The sequence below is a fragment of the Drosophila navojoa genome, chromosome 3, assembly GCF_054131105.1.
Source record: "Drosophila navojoa isolate 15081-1374.11 chromosome 3, UAZ_NAV_1.0, whole genome shotgun sequence".
In the NCBI taxonomy this organism is placed as follows: domain Eukaryota; kingdom Metazoa; phylum Arthropoda; class Insecta; order Diptera; family Drosophilidae; genus Drosophila; species Drosophila navojoa.
Window position 1 is genome coordinate 7,349,445 of NC_142891.1, and position 16,184 is coordinate 7,365,628.

Sequence of the window (16,184 nt, forward strand, 5' to 3'; positions counted from 1 at the left end):
AAAAAAAAAAAGAAAAACCGAAAAAAATTCAAGTGAAAAATATTTTGAGCAATTTTCCTGCACAAGTTTTTTTTCTTATTTATATTTGGGAAAACTTTTCCATTTTGGGCTTTTCAAGTTTTTTTTTTTTGGTTTTGTGCTATGATGTTTTAATTAAACACTTTGCAAGCTCTAGTTTCTTCGCCTAACCATATTTGTCTTTGTTGCAAAAGTTTATGCAAGTTTCCCTTGGATTGGTCTGCTCGCCACTTATACGTACGTAAATATTTGCAATTAAAATAATTGAGTTTCAAGTTGTCTATATTAGACAAGTTTGGCCAGTGCACTAAATCATAAAACTTTTCCCCCTCCTCAAACATTTGCGAGAACGGTTTTTGGCTCAACTTAAGCTTACTTGGCAAGACAAAAAGGGATTTCTATTGAAACTTGAGTGCGTCTATGGCAAAAACGATTTGCAATTTCACAAAGACTCGGATAAGTATTCTCATTAAAATAGATAAGTATAAACGGAATAGCCATTCACAGCGTAAATGAATTCAATTTAGGTCTAAGATTCCAGAAACTAGAGGCATAGATATTTCCGGCATATCTTTTTTGCCTTGTTATACCACTAAATATAAATGAATTAAATATTTGTGTTTTCCTTTTTTGCTTATTTGAAATACATCTCGAAATAAAATTCAATAACAATTGAATATTTTAACTATCAATAAATCACATTTTTCCATCGTGCTGCAAATTCAAAAATCAATCCAAATTTTTGTTTATACAGTAAGCGCCCGCTGGGCAAATACATACACATATCCTGACTAGCTTTTCATTTATTTGATTGCTCATGTTACGCATACGCAATGTGGTTCAGAAAATTACCACATAAGCAGAACGAAACCTCTAAATGTTGAATATTAACTTAAATCACTTCTCAGCGCACACGTGGCGTATACTTATTATGTATGTATACGTGTGTATATATATTTACACCCATATGACTTTTAAGCCCATGGAAAAAATAACATCAAAGCTTTCTGTCTTGCATGTAAATTTGTTAAAAATAGCTGCAGATACAAATCGATTGAAAAAAGTAGAAAACGTAAAAAAAAATAGAAAAAAATAGAAAGCATAAGCCATAAACCCATGTTGTTTGCCAATTCTGAATGCTGAAAGTGCGAAAGCAAGAGAAGCGAATATCAAAGCAGTTTTATTTCCTCCCACGCTTTTTTTTTGTTGAATGCCCCGGGGATTTGGCGTTTGTTGAATGGGTTTTTCTTTACATGAAAATGCTTTAAAAATCGGCCTGAAGGGATCGAACTTTGCCACCGGCGCTGTGACATGAAATGCTTTTCATCTATAATTAGATATAATTCCAGGCAAACCTATTGCAATTTAAAAAATATTTTTTTAAGAATTAAACTTTACGTAAATTATATTAAAATCAATCAAACTAATACATTTATGAAATAAATTGTAGAAAATATAAAATTTAAATATACAGTATATAAATAATTGTAATAAAATAATACTAAACTTGACATTACAAAAATAATAAGACTATAATTAATTACAATTTTAAAAGTTATTTATAAAATTTACGACAAAATTTTTTTTTAAACTAAATATATAAAAAATACTTGTGAATTAAATTTATAGATTTTATAAATTTTAAATATAATAAGATTTATTAAAATATCTTAAAAAAAAAAAAAACAATTATTAAACTCTCTAGATAAATATATTGAAAATTCAGTATCTATAATTAAATATATTATGCGATGAATATTGGATACACAACTACCGTAATCGTCTCCTACCCAACTACCCTAATCAAATTTTAGCCCCATGCTCTTACTTGATTTTTGATTTTATACCCTGAACCCATCGAAAATGAAAATACGGGGCATATTGGTTATGTGAAAATGTATGTAACAGGTAGAGGGGCAGAAATGACAACGAGATAAGTTTTCATTCCTAAATTCGGATGCCTTCTCGCCTATCCCTTAATCAATTGACAGAGAATAATAACTTGTATTCTATAAATTTTGGAGTAAACGCTTTGCGCAAGGTTCAGAGCATCTGCTAGTCGTTTACAAGCCAAAATATCACTCTTTCTGCTTTTTTATTTACTGGCAAAATATTTACATATGAATGAACTTTGACTAAAAAATACATCAATAACATTATTTAATATTAATATGAAAAGAGCTTTGCGGCATGTTTACTGTATGTGTGTGTGCGTGTGTGAGAGAGGTGCGTACGTGAATTTGTGTTTATGTGTGTGTATGTGCAAGGGAGTTGAAGAAAAGTTCAAGCTGGGAAACTTGACAAATATTTATGAATCTTGTTTAAGGTCTTAAGGGAATAAATATGAAATGAGAAAGCAAGAATCAAATAAAAATTAAAATATAATCAATATTTGCAAAGGTTTAAATCAACATAAAAACGTAAACCCTTATGTTTAGAACTAAAGATTCAAAATATGAGTGCAAAAAATAAGTAAATACATAATAATTATATTTTATTTAATATATAAAATGTATGTTATAAAAAAATTATAAAAAAAAAAATTAGTACGTATTATATTTTATTTTTTATTTTATATGAACTAATTTCATAATGGAAAATATATAGAATCATACCTAAAAAATGTTGTATTCATTTTTTTAAAGAATAAAATATGTTTATTGTATTAGTAGATTTGAAAATGCATAAAAATTGTTTCAAAAATATATATTTCTATTTAAAGCCAAATAGTTCTTAAATATTTCATGATTTCACGGATGAGAAACAATTTTTCCATGTTAAATTGATTAAATAGTTTGTTAGATCAGGCTCAAGCACTGACGGTCACACACACACACATACATACATGCAGCTAGCGTCCGTAAAGTATGCCTCTGTGTGTGTGTAAAGCACTCATACACACTTTTTGAGCCAGGCATCTCTCATATTTTAATTACATCGTCAGTGGACGAACTGAACAAATTTATGCAGCAGGGGATAAATAAAAACGCGTGCTGAATATGTTATTGTCTCTGCGTTCATTTTCCATTTTACAGTGACAATTTAATTTAAAAAAAATAAAGGCAGACAATTAACTTGAACAACGACAAAATGTTGCTTTAAATAGCTCAATGGAAAGAGAGAGAGAGAGAGAGAGAGAGAGAGAGGAGGAAAAATGACAGAGTGCGAAAGAGAGCAAAGTATAAACAGCTTTAATGCAACAATCAACATCGTCATTGTAAGCATTACAGATTTTCTTGCTCTTCAATGTTTTCTTGTTTTCGTATTTCATTTTTCATTTGTTTTTCGTTTTTCGTGTTTTTGTTCTCCATTTTTATTGTCGGCTTGCCACACACACATTGGCGCAGCGATGCATAACTGACGCGACACCTGAGGGACACACAAAAGGGCCAAAGCACGTTGCAGCAAATTTAACAGATTGAAAGGCAAGTCAATAAAACAAAGACTGAACAGAACAAAGAGGGAGTGAGATATATAGAGAGAGAGGATGAAAGAGTGAAGAACTATTGATTGAAAAAACCATCAACAAATGTTAAACAAATACATTCGCCATTGACAGCACATTAAAGTGCAATCAAAAATTGCTCTAATTTAAACACTGTTATGCAATTAAACAAAAAATAAATAAATAAATAAAATCAATAAATAAATAAATATATAAATAAATAAAAAATAATTTAAAAATAAAAATTTAAAAATTTAAATAAAGATTTAAGTGAATGCCAGCATTTATAAATCTTTTTCTTTTACACTGAATTATTTAAATTATCATTAATTTGAAATAAATAAGTCTGCAATTAAATTGCTTTTACGACTTCTCATCGTTGCGTTTGTCAACTACGTTTAACATATCATAAATATATACATAAATATATATATATACATACATATTTGTCCATATACATAAATTCTTCATTAATTTTAAGCTCTGCCATAAACTGAGGCTAATTAATTGCCTTCGAATAATGCTTAATCCTTGCATTTGGTGTAAGATATACACAGTTGCAATAAATGTAATCGTAATATCATTAATTCGAGCCATATTCTCTCTCAGTCTGCAAGCGCATAAATTTTGCATTTTAACCGTTTAATGCACTTTGCGGTCATGAGCCCAGCCAAATGCCTTTGTTATTAAATTGTTTATAGTAATAGGGTTTTTCCTTTTTTCTCATTATTTTTTAACTTTGCTGTGACGTTGTGGTTGGTATATGTCCCGTTAAATTGACCATTGGCCACAATACACGTGCGCATTTTTATTGGGCTTCCGGAATGGTTTATTATCGGAAAATTGTAATGGATTTTCAATTGTAGTCAATGCCTCTACATTATATATAATGTGTGACAAAAGAGTGAAACTCTCACAAGGGTAAGGTAAAAAAAAAAACTAAACCTGTTTAAAAATATATAGAAAAGTTTATATTATAATTGTTTTATACCTACCTCTTACTGAAATTTCAAATTGAAGGATAGAGAAGACAAAATATTATTAATAATATTTAATAGGGTTTTCAAAAATCGATTTTATTTTATTTTTATATGCATATATATATTTACATAGAGGCGATGACAGCTTTATGAAACGATAACACAGTTTGATAAATCTAACAGAAAAGGAGAATTTTCTTTGGACATAATAAACATTTGCATTATTTATAAGGCCATTTTGCTGATGATGCTCTTGATACTGTAGCAATCTATACATATATATATATACAATAATCTATCTTTTAGTGGCAGCATTGGTCAGGCAGTTTTGCCAGAAATGATCTATGGTATGATATAAATGCGGCGTAGCATTGCCAATGCTATGGTTCTCATCAGTATAGGTCTATAAGCATAAAATAGATAATAAAATAAATTAAAAAAAAATAAAATAAATTAAATTAAATCATAATCTATACATATAACTATAGTATCATATCATACGCACCTGCTCCTCGAAGGGTATATCAGCGTGCTGTAAGAGTTTGGACAACAGCAGCGAGTGCTGATAGTGCACATTGTCATCGCCCGAGCCATGGATCAGTAGAAAGCCATGGGTTCTGAAATTATCCAAATTGCTGAAGGCGCTGCTCTCATTGTACTTGAGCTCGTTATCCTGCACGGTGGGCAAGCCCATATAGCGTTCCGTATATATCGTATCTAAATCAAGAAAATTCACTTTAAATACACTATATACATCCAGGAAAAGCTATCTATATTACCGTAGTAAAGCCATGAGGTAACGGGCGCCACGGAAACACCGCATTTGAATACATGATTATTGTCCTTTTCGAGAGTTTTTGCTGTCATATAGCCGCCATAGCTCCAGCCCCAAATGCCCGTACGATGGGCATCGATAAATTTGAAGTTTTGTTGCAGCCATTGGGTGACAAAGATTTGATCCTCCACCTCGTGATCGCCCAAATCATTGTTCACCGAGAACAACAGTTTTTTGCCCTTATTTCCCGTGCCACGCCCATCGATGGTGGCGTATATGGTGTTCCTTGTGGTGACCACAAAGGCCTCGTAGCCGACCGTGAACGCACTCGTCACTCGCACCGAATTGGGTCCGCCGTAGACATTAACAATCATGGGATACTTTTTGTTCTCATCGAAATTAGGTGGCAACGCCAACCTGGCTATGCCAATGCTGCCATCCGCCAAGGAGACATTCAGATAACGATATGTGGGCATCTGCTTAGTGGCCACCTGAGCCCGATAGGCGCTATTCAGCTCCCAGTCCGCGACCTTTGTATGTGTGGCCGATTCCCAGACTTGAGTATAGCTGGGATTGGGACCCGTGCAGCTGAGTGTGTAGTAGGAGAAACCCTTGCTAAATGTCGCACTGGCTGAACGACACGTGGCACCGTCTGCATCCACTTTATTGCAACTCAGGCAATCGTCGTTGCTAAACACATGATACTGGGCCGGATCACCTGGCAGCGTGGCCTGATAGTAACTGAGCGATATGAGAGAGAAAGAGACATTGAGAGAGATCTATATATTAAGAGGCCCACAGTTAGTATAAAAGAGAGATATGTTTAGGTAAAACATGATTTTTAAGTAGCATTATTTAACTTCTATGCTTTTTAAGTTTTGGAATTGTAATATCTTAATATAGAATACCCACACATATATATCCATAGCAAATTAAATATTTTGTTAAAGAGAAGCTCGAAACTTGTTCTTTCAGATGGATATTTATGTAGAGTAGGAGTATCACCCATATCATTCTTTGCTCTTTTGACGTCAATAAATATTAATCTATATGATAATATCAAATCGTGAAATTTTCTAACTATACAAAACTCTTGTATAAAGATTATCAATAATTTTGCATAGATTGATAGTAAATGATCATCATCGATTATTGACCCGCATTTCATATGCGCTCTAGATTATTTGATTATTATTTTACAATTTTCATAAGAAATTGGAACGCTAATATGTTTGTCTGTATATAAATTAATTCGTATAAATTTGTTCAGCGCAGCGCTTAGGGTGTTTCTAAGAGGGGTACTATTAGAAAGCTCGAAGTTGTTTTGATTGCTAGAGAGTGAAACTGATAAGGAACTGGATAGGAGACGGATTTCCTTTAATATATTCTAGTTATCTTCAGCATAGAAATCTTAATTGGTTATATCTTACTAGATAGATATAACACGTTCTTCAACTAGCTTTATTACAGTACTTTGTTATATACTATAATCAACTAATAACTGAGCTCAATATCGAGAAATATATAAAACTTGATTGAAGGAAAATGAACTATTAATCGATTAGGATTCATTGACTATACTATTTAGAGATATAAATTATATACATTACATATGCATATAACTAAGTACCCCTTGTATATAGTTAGCAGGATGTACCAAATACTTACAGCTTATCGTTGACCTCATCATAGCCATAGACATTGAGCACTGTGAATTCGCCTCGCGATTTCCAGCTGTTGACGCCCGCCTCCAAATTGAGATTCCACACCTGATACCAGTTGTCGATGAAGTAGGCAAAGATGCAGCTCTGGCCGTTCTTCAGGCATTTGGGCGTGCTCATGGCCACCCAGCCGTCGGGTTCCTCAATCCTGGTCACCTCCTTGCACACGCCCTGGGGGCTGCAGCGCTGCAGCGTCGATAGATTCTGGCGACGATTCATCCAGGTGATGAGCAAATGACTATTATCCGACCAGACCACATTCTGGAGTATGTGATCGGAGCCGACAATGTCGACGGGCGCCTCGATGCGCTGCATAATGGGATCGTTGTCGGCCAGATCGTAGACCCGGAGGTAGACAGTCGGATTAGGTGTGCCGCTCTTCGGATACTTCAGATTCTCCTCATGTGGATACTGATGGTATTCATTGTCCGAGTCGCCATAGAGGAAATATCTAAAGGTCTCCACATTGGTGTCGTTGAAGAAGCCAACGGCCAGTTTAGTGCCATCCGGCGACCACCAGAGGGCGCTGCCACTGCTCAACACCTCCTCCTCGTAGACCCAGTCGGGCACACCGTTATACACGATGCCATCTCTGCCATCCTCGGTGATGGCCACCTCCAGATTCTCATTGAAATGGATGTGCACATTGTTCTGATAGACATAGGCCAGCCGATCCTTGAGCGGCGACCAGGCGCAATACTGCAGCTTCTCGCCCTTGTGTATCTTGATCGCCGAGTTCGATGCGATGTCATACACATCGTATTGGGCCACATTCGAGTAACGGAATTTTCCGGTCAAATTGTAACGTACCAATATTTTGGTATTATCCGCTGAGAGCGTAAATGTAGCCCCACTGTATGTATTCTAAGAGCACAAATACAATATATTATAGTATATATTTGAACTATCTGATTTTTATTTAATTGGGAATACATACCAAAAATGTGGATTCCAAAAATACTGTATTTTCCTTTGTGGCTGCATTGTATTTGCGAATCGATCGATCACTAGCCGTATAATAGAATTCCTCATCTGCAATTAAAAGTGATCTATTATTATGTATAATATATTAAAGTATGATGTTTATGAAGTGACTAAAAGAGGTTTACGACTTGTTTGTACATTATTAAAGTGTTTTTTCTTTCTTAATTATACCCTAAAACAAAGCATTGTTAGGTTTACGTCAATGAAGCAACTTAGAAACACTTGAACAGTATTTTGATTCTGCTCACTATTGTTCAACTGGCGTGATTCAATAAATGGTTTGCAAATCGTATTACACGCATCTTAAATCACCTCCAGAACGTGAATACTTAGCGCGAATGGCCGAGACTTTTACGGTTGCTAAGTATTTGTCAAGCTGTTTATTGTCATCAGGCTTGCTAATAGGAGTTCTGTTGACAATGAATGGAGAAACAATTAATTATGGCGTAATACCTTGATACACTTAATGCTGAAGAACAATTTCTGAGTGCTTTATTTGAGTTAGGAGGTATTGACAGAAATATATGTGTCATTGTATTACAGACACATGTACAATATCTCGTTGAGATACTAAATCATTTTTATTATTATTATTATTTTTTTTTTTTTGCCTAAGTATATATGCTATACAACATTTATTTATATTATTTGAAATATTTCTGGTTCACCTTCATATTTTCTCTATCTCTCTCTCTCTCTCACTGTCTTTCTTTCCAGCTCCCCCACTCTTTCATTCTTTCCCATATTCTCTCGCTCTTTCCATTTCTCTTCACCTCTCACTTTTTCTGTTTCTCTTTCGTTCCCTATCTTTCTTTATCTCTCTTAAAGACTGTGTAACACAGACTGTTATCACTTAAATAATTAATTAGTTATATTAAAAGGTATTCATATTTCGCTCTTCATTTGAGCAAACAAATTAACAAGCAAATAAACAAACGTGCTCAATAATCAAAGTCGAAAATACTTGAAAAACTTGTTCGAATGACTTGCATAATAAAGGTTTGTATACCCTATTGATGTTAACTAAGTCGTAAAGTATATTAGCATTGTCATCAACATTAACAATGGCATATCTATTCTTGAACTCCCAGCAACAGCAGATGTGTTCCTGAACTCCCTTTTTTTGGAATTTCTTTTCGTATTCTTCATTGTAAATTACACAATGATATATCTAAGAAAACCCGGCTAAAATTATATGCAAAACTCGATCATTAAACTATGACATTTTGATTGTAATAACACGATATGCATTCAAATTAACGATTCAAGAGTTTTTTCATGAACAAGTTATTAAAGAGTTCCCACATGTAAGGGCTATACAAACTGTTATAATTTGATAATAAACAATAATTCGATTGCTTGAGTCAAGATAAGCTGATAAGATAAGAAGTAACGGAAAGTAGTTCGGCTAGATTATTATTATTTAGGGTCTACAGATATGGATGTTTTATAGGGTATAACTCGTGATTAAAGGCGACTAAGCAAAAAGAAAGCTAACAAAAAAAAAAAAAAAAAAAAAGAAAAAAAAAAACGAAGAAATTGAAAAAACATATCTCAATAACATGAATATAATATATATAAATTTAGATATATTATTGATAGCTATTGATAGTTATCTCTTTATAAATTGATGAACTTGAGATATTTAAATTAAATTTAGATTACATATATCTTTAATTTGTTTTTAATTGATGTTATTTTTTTGTCTATTTTATTCAACTTTATTATATATATCGTTTTGTTTATTTTTTTTATTATTATTTTTTTAATAATTCATTTTAATATATTCATTTTTGCTATATAAAATTATTAATTATTTTTCACAAATATTTTCGATTGACTGCAAATTATTTCAAGGTCAAGCTTTTGATCTTTTTGATATAAACACCACACACAATAGCATCTACAAGCAACATTAATCAATGCGATAACTTAGCATAACAGGGAAATGACCTCAACGGAATGAATCTATTCAGCTCACGCGTCATTGTTATTGCCGGGGACTCTCCCTGCACGAATGCGGCGGCGATAAGCTGCGCTTGAATAGCTTTGTGGGTTAGGCCAACAGCATAAATAATTTCCCCGCATGATGATAACAAGTAGGAGGAGAAATGGCAGCAGTAGCCGCAACAGTAGCTCACCTGTTATCCACGTGCCATTGAAGCCGCGCAGGCCAGAGGTGCCATAAATGGCACTGATCAGGTCCCACGGCGTCTTCTCATCATCAGCTGTTGGTAATTTGATGATCGAGGCGTGCGACAAGCCGAACGCGCACAGCAAAAGCAGCGCCGCAACAGCATTCATAATTCTACGCCAAAACAACGACAGCAACAACAATGAGAAACACACAGAAGCAGAAACACGCAAAAACGAAAGTGAGAAAAAACGGGAGATAAAAGCGACGACAACGAGCCTCAGGCGCAACAGCTCGCTGCGACGCCACAACAAAAATTGAACTGAAACCGAAATCAATGTTAACGCCGCCTTAAATAAAAATGTTAACTAACATTCGCTGCCGCGACTCAATTGAAGAGCCGAGCGCCGCTAAGAATACCCGAATTCGATTTGAATTGATAAGTGAATTAGGTTGTTCCACACACAATAAGGAATTACTTATCAATTAATTTTGTCAAAACAGTCTTAAGGCGAACTCTTGAGGTTAGTCGACGTGTGAATACCCTGTAACTCTTTCATGTGTATTTAATGTACAGATGATCATTAATGATATTGAATATACCCTCTAGACCTACGCTTGCACATGCATATATACATATTTACATACATGCATATGTATATATTTCCATAGCTTCATTTATTCCATATGTAATATTAGCTTGAATAAGCTATGTAAACGATGCATGATCAAATGTTTTATGTTATTATGTGCTTATCTCAAAATTGATTATGATGAATACAAATAGTCGACCCATAAATACATAGTTTAGATACATACATACATATACATATAAACGGATGCTAATTTAACCGCCAGTATTGCCGTGCTGCACTGTTGCATGCGAACGAAAAATTAACATAAGAGCAATGTAAATGAAAAAGAGAGCGAGATACAGAGCTTATCCACGTTTGAGTGATGTTAGATCACGATAATATGTTATGAGAAGCGGTCTGTTAACTTAACACTGTGACGTCATGAAAGTGAAGTAACACTCTTAGCGGTTAATAAACAAAATAAACTTGGCTGAGCGAACGCATTATATTATTATTAATTACTTATTTTGAATAGATTCTAAAATCGAACAACATGAGGATTTTACTAATTATTTTTGCTCTGACTTTTAACTGTGGTGTTATCTTCTCACCTGCAAAACGTAGTAAAAACAAAATTTTACGACCGTTGCCATTGGTTTTCATTACAGTTGTTATCAATAACAGCTCCTGCACTTTAATTAATTCCCAGCCCTTACCTGAGAGAACTCACCTGTTATCCAAGTGCAATTAACTCCTGCTAATTCCCTAGCTAACGCTTCAGGCAATGTCCAATTCGTCTTCATAAAAGATTTAGCTCTGATTGCACTTGGGAAAATAAGTGTGAAGGCAATGAAAATTGCTCTGAAGTGCATTTTTGAATTACTGCTTATAAATCGCGTCAAAAATAAATATATAACAAATTATACCATCATTATTAATGACCCTAACAGCAGCCGTGGCAAAAAGTAACTAAAACCCTATCCAATGAAATGTAAATAAATTTGAAATGTGGAAATAATTTATAAGAGCGTAACAGTTTTGATATTATATCAATTAATACATTAAAGCATATCATAATAAATCAAAGTAAATTCTGTAGGCATGATGCCAATATACCCTATAAGAAGCAAGAGCATACAAAAAAAAAAAAGAAGTAAAATAAAAATAAAAATATTAGCCTGTACATATAAATATATATACATTTGATTGAGGGTAGTCACAAAAATATTTGCTTAATTCAGTTACGTATAACAGTGAATTAAGAGTCGATTGTTGAGGCTCTCAGTTAGAAAAAAAAAAAAGATATTAAAGTTTCTTAAAAATAATAATATGACAATGTATGAATTATAGTATATCTAGATCATATTATAGTATATATGCATAGATATATAAATAAAATATATGTGTATTTCACATGGATCCATAATACTACATTTTATATAAGTAATTGATTTTTCAATATTAACATGCTTTTTGTTTGTGTTTTATTATAAATTTCTTTTTAATAGTCAATCTTTTAGTTAAAGTTATGCTTAGTGCTATAAACAGAGTTTTGTTTTATATTGTTTGTTTCAAGAGAGAGAGTACTGAGTAAAACATATAGTACGGACATTCAACCGATCGACCAATACGACATTAATGCAATGACGAAAATCTCTTATCATTTTGTCGCCTTAGATTCTACAAATTTCAATTAGATCTTAAATTTGTATTACAATAATAATTATTATTAATATTATTATTTTTATTTATTTATTTATTTTTGTTTCTTGACTTATGACAACTAGTTTAAGTGGTAAACATAGAACGCTACCGGGGCTCGGGTTATAGTGAATTAAAAAATGTATTTCCTTTTTACTGCGGCGGCTGCGGTGGCTGTTGCTGTTGCAAGTGTGGCAATTGCATGACACGCGCCAAGATATGCGCCTGCTGCTCCAGGCACTTGGGGAAGAACGTCTGCAGCAGCTCCAGCTTGCGCTCTTCCAGCTCCAAGCGTTGTCGCGAGATTTTCGTTTGCTCTGCCAGCAATTGATTCTTACGACGTACTTCCTCCATGTACATAGACTCCAGTGAGTCGGCCGCCGGCGGATTGCTGGAGCCAAAGGGTCGACCCCGCTTGCGTGGTGTCGGTATTGGCGTAGCCACAGCATTGCTGTTGCTGTTGTTGCTGTTGCTGCTGCTGCTGCCAGCTGTTACTGCTGGTGGGTGCATATGTGCGCCATTGCTGCTGTTTGTTGCCACGCTAATGGTGTTGTTGGTGCTGTTGATGTAGGCAACCGCTGTAATAGCCTGATGATTGATACTGGATGTTGGGGCGCAATTGTTGCTGTTGCTGTTGTTGTAGCCGCCTGCATAGCTGGCTGGCTCATAGCCAGACTGAAATTGTTGTTGATGCTGCTGTTGTTGATGCTGCTGCTGTTGTTGTTGTTGTTGTTGCTGCTGTTGTTGCTGCTGCAGCTGCTGTGGCGTTTGCAACTCCAGTAGCTGTGCGGGTTCCGCTGGTGAATACTGTTGCATGCGCTCCTGAAATGGCATTGAGCGATAGTCCTCATCGTCGTATTCCTGCTTGATATCATCATACTGATCCGTAAATAGTTCCGTATTGAAGCTCATTGAATTGTTGTTGTTGCTATTGGTGTTGTTGTTATTGTTGCTGCTGCTGTTGCTATTGTTGTTGCTGTAATAATTATTTGCCGTTGGCTCAGCTGTTAAATTAAGCACCGACTGTTGCTGCGGGTGTGTTTGCTGCTGTGATTGATGTTGTTGTTGTTGTTGTTGTTGTTGCTGCTGCTGCTGTTGTTGCTGTTGCTGTTGCTCGTCGTCGCGTGGCGGCGACACATCTCGATTGTTGGCCAACGCCTCTGGTGGCAATGGCTCTGCATTTTTCGGCCTGTGTAAGTTCTTTAATATGCGATTGATTAAATCATATTTTTTCCAGCGCAAGGGAAAACTCGATGGATCCGCCTGCAGCTGTTTCTTCACCTGACTGCAAGGTTAAAAAATGTCCCAATTTACAGTTAAATCGATACAAATCCAATGATATAACACCTACCGAAATTTAGCTCTTGTCTGATTAACCTTCATTTGTATTTCCTCTGGCTTTACGTCCACGGCGAAGCGTTCGCGCAGCTCCTCGGACCACTGGCCAAAGTATACGGTATTTTTACCGGTGCGTGTCAGACGCCAATTGTCCCGGCCCCAGATCTCATACAGCCGCTCCTCCTCGCTGGGCGTCCAATACCGACGCGCTTTCTCCTTGGACTTCACCTCCAACTGCTCCTGGTTGCCGCACATCGTGGCATCCTGTTCGACGTCAGCGACGTTCGGATTTAGATTCGGATTTGTGTTCGCAATCACGTTCGCATTTCCAGCGCCGGCCGCAGCGCTCCCTCCGCCAATATTCACAGGCAAATTTTCGTAGTCCATGCGAACGCCAGGCCTCAGATTTAGCCTTTTACGAATTGATATCGAAACAGTTAATAGTTATCAATGCTCTGCATTACCTTATTCCATTTCTACTCAGTTGGGACACATTTATTATACACCAACTTCACTTTTTCGCATTGAAAATCAACAACTAGGGATGGCTGCATCAATCGATTGTCATATGCAAAAAATGCCGATAGGTATACCCTCGATTGTTTGCTGGAAATTGTAATGCAGCAATTTGAGCAATTCCATATTTAGCACAGGTGGAAAATAGTTTATTTTATTCAAAGAAGAAATAAAGGATTTTAGATATGTATTCATACAATAAATCTTAAATATAATTTAATTATATATTATATATCGGTAATCTTCCATCCATAGCAATTCAATGTACACTTAAGAGTGTGACCTTTGGCTTGCAAGCTATAAAATCGCGGAAAATATATTAAATACTACAAGTAAAATATATTGCGAATAAAAGTGGTAGATGAAAAAAACAAAAAAATTATTTTAAATATGAATGAATAAAATAGAAATTACAATAACTATTAAAGAATAACACATTTTTATGTTTAATAAAAATAGAAAAATTTTAGATACAAAATATACGAATAAAATAACTTCACTCCGATATATCGATAGTCATGCACTTGTCACATCATCGCACATCCCTATTAGACATAAGCAACATCTGAAATCAATTTACTTGCGAAACAAAAAACCCTGCATAACCCACATGAGAATTACTTAAACTGAACGACATGAGCGATCCGGAGAATGAGACGAAGAGCAATAAGCGCGGCCCTAAACACATGCGGCTGCGTTACTATACGTCCTATGAGGAGGCCATGATTGTGAAACTGTGGCGCGAGCATTTGCAAGAAATAACTTCGTACACTGAGAATCTGGTAATATTTCGGGAGATTGCCTTTGGATTACAGCAGCATCGCATAAGGCTAAACAAGCAGGAAGTGCGACGACGTATTAACAGCTACCGCAACAAGTATTTGTGAGTAAATATAAAAGGTTTGATCAATATGGAAAGAGAGGCCGTAAGTTAATCTCCCCACCCATTATAGAGTCGAGCGCAGTCGCTATGAGAACGATCCACAGTACAAATCAGATTGGCGTTTGTATCAGCTCGTCGACAGCCTCTTGCAGCCAACAGCTTCAACTAGGGCAACGTCCCCCATAACTACGGAGCGCAAATTGATTGAGGATTTGGAAGAGAAAATACGCAGCGAAGTTCCTAGTTTGCCTCGCTTCAATCGTCACGATTGCCGCACGATGAAGTTCGAAATGGATCCGGACAGCTGTCCCTTCTACGAGGATCAAACGACAACGGCTCAGGTGAAGGCGGAGCTGCCACAAACGCTGGAATCGCCCAAGCAACAAATAAAGACTGAACTGAAGGCCGAAAGGGAACACCTGCAGCCAGTGCAGTCCACGCCAATGGAGAAACGTCCGCCTCTAATGCCTGCCAATCGCACGCTGGAGCCGCAATTGCAGCCACAGCCATCGCCTGTTTTGGAGGCTAGCCAACCCTCGGTGCGTCGTCTGCGTCGCCGTAGTATAATGCCACGCACGGGCCAAATAACTTTGGCCCAGATCGAGAGATTGCGCAAAGAAAACGAAATGCTGGTCGAGCAGCGGGATGCCCATCTGGCTGATTTGGCCTTGAAGGAACGCGAATATCAGAATCTGGAGCAAACATTCGACTTCTGGCTGCATCAACAGGAGACGTGGATGGCCTACCTGGACACGCGTGGTATTAAGTGAACCTGAAAGTTGTCCTTGTTGAAAAGTTAAGTTTAATGAATGAAGTGTATTTTAGCTTTAATTACGTATTTTTTATTTTGATCTCCGATATCTATCTACTCGGATTTTCCTTTTTGATTGAGCTGCTTAAGGAAAAAAGTTGGAAAATTTATTAATTCTGGAATGATGGAATTCATATGAGTTATCAATCTCTCTGAAAAATATTGCATATAATATATTTTAATTTTTGTAATAAAGAAGAATTTATGAATATTATGTGAATTATAAGTTTGTATGAAAATATAACAAATATATTTTTGTTTTTGTTATAATAGTAGAAATTTAACTATTTAAACCAGCGCGAA

At 35.6% G+C, this 16,184-nt stretch overlaps 4 protein-coding genes across 5 annotated transcripts in view; 2 read left to right on the top strand and 2 right to left on the bottom strand.

Moving 5' to 3' along the window:
* The first annotated feature begins 288 nt into the window (after nucleotides 1-288).
* Nucleotides 289-16,184, top strand: part of ZnT35C (solute carrier family 30 member 3) — a 42,974-nt gene continuing 27,078 nt past the window's right edge. Inside the window, exon 1 of the mRNA XM_089258206.1 lies at nucleotides 289-297. The gene's annotated coding sequence lies outside the window, so the exon portion shown is untranslated. The remainder of the gene's footprint in view (nucleotides 298-16,184) is intronic.
* On the bottom strand, nucleotides 4,496-10,392 carry LOC115564817 (venom dipeptidyl peptidase 4). 2 transcript variants are annotated; one of them, XM_089258203.1, is made up of 6 exons: nucleotides 10,065-10,392; nucleotides 7,877-7,971; nucleotides 6,887-7,803; nucleotides 5,223-5,959; nucleotides 4,949-5,160; nucleotides 4,496-4,846 (listed from the first exon to the last, which is right to left on the bottom strand). In XM_089258203.1, exons 1-6 carry the CDS (start codon nucleotides 10,225-10,227, stop codon nucleotides 4,739-4,741), a joined length of 2,232 nt encoding a protein of 743 aa, XP_089114329.1. In that variant the 5' UTR covers nucleotides 10,228-10,392; the 3' UTR covers nucleotides 4,496-4,738. The 2 variants fall into 2 exon arrangements, with proteins under 2 accessions (XP_089114329.1, XP_089114330.1); XM_089258204.1 differs by having other exon boundaries at nucleotides 4,945-5,160.
* LOC115565286 (uncharacterized) lies at nucleotides 12,388-14,251 on the bottom strand. The gene is made up of 2 exons (XM_030390365.2): nucleotides 13,685-14,251; nucleotides 12,388-13,618 (listed from the first exon to the last, which is right to left on the bottom strand). The coding sequence occupies exons 1-2, from the start codon at nucleotides 14,056-14,058 to the stop codon at nucleotides 12,487-12,489; spliced, it is 1,506 nt and encodes a 501-aa protein (XP_030246225.2). The 5' UTR covers nucleotides 14,059-14,251; the 3' UTR covers nucleotides 12,388-12,486.
* On the top strand, nucleotides 14,709-15,901 carry LOC115565288 (uncharacterized). Its single transcript, XM_030390368.2, has 2 exons — nucleotides 14,709-15,070; nucleotides 15,141-15,901. The coding sequence occupies exons 1-2, from the start codon at nucleotides 14,823-14,825 to the stop codon at nucleotides 15,838-15,840; spliced, it is 948 nt and encodes a 315-aa protein (XP_030246228.1). The 5' UTR covers nucleotides 14,709-14,822; the 3' UTR covers nucleotides 15,841-15,901.

Excerpts from the sequence above, each read along its gene's own strand:
- LOC115564817 (XM_089258203.1), bottom strand. The coding sequence starts at position 10,227 with ATGAATGCTGTTGCGGCGCTGCTTTTGCTGTGCGCGTTCGGCTTGTCG. Across the intron at positions 5,960-6,886 it reads GATGAGGTCAACGATAAGCT|TTACTATCAGGCCACGCTGC; the intron begins GTAAGTATTTGG and ends CATATCGCTCAG. Across the intron at positions 4,847-4,948 it reads ATATACCCTTCGAGGAGCAG|ACCTATACTGATGAGAACCA; the intron begins GTGCGTATGATA and ends TTATGCTTATAG.
- LOC115565288 (XM_030390368.2), top strand. The coding sequence starts at position 14,823 with ATGAGCGATCCGGAGAATGAGACGAAGAGCAATAAGCGCGGCCCTAAA. Across the intron at positions 15,071-15,140 it reads AGCTACCGCAACAAGTATTT|AGTCGAGCGCAGTCGCTATG; the intron begins GTGAGTAAATAT and ends CACCCATTATAG.
- LOC115565286 (XM_030390365.2), bottom strand. The coding sequence starts at position 14,058 with ATGGACTACGAAAATTTGCCTGTGAATATTGGCGGAGGGAGCGCTGCG. Across the intron at positions 13,619-13,684 it reads CAGACAAGAGCTAAATTTCG|TCAGGTGAAGAAACAGCTGC; the intron begins GTAGGTGTTATA and ends TTAACCTTGCAG.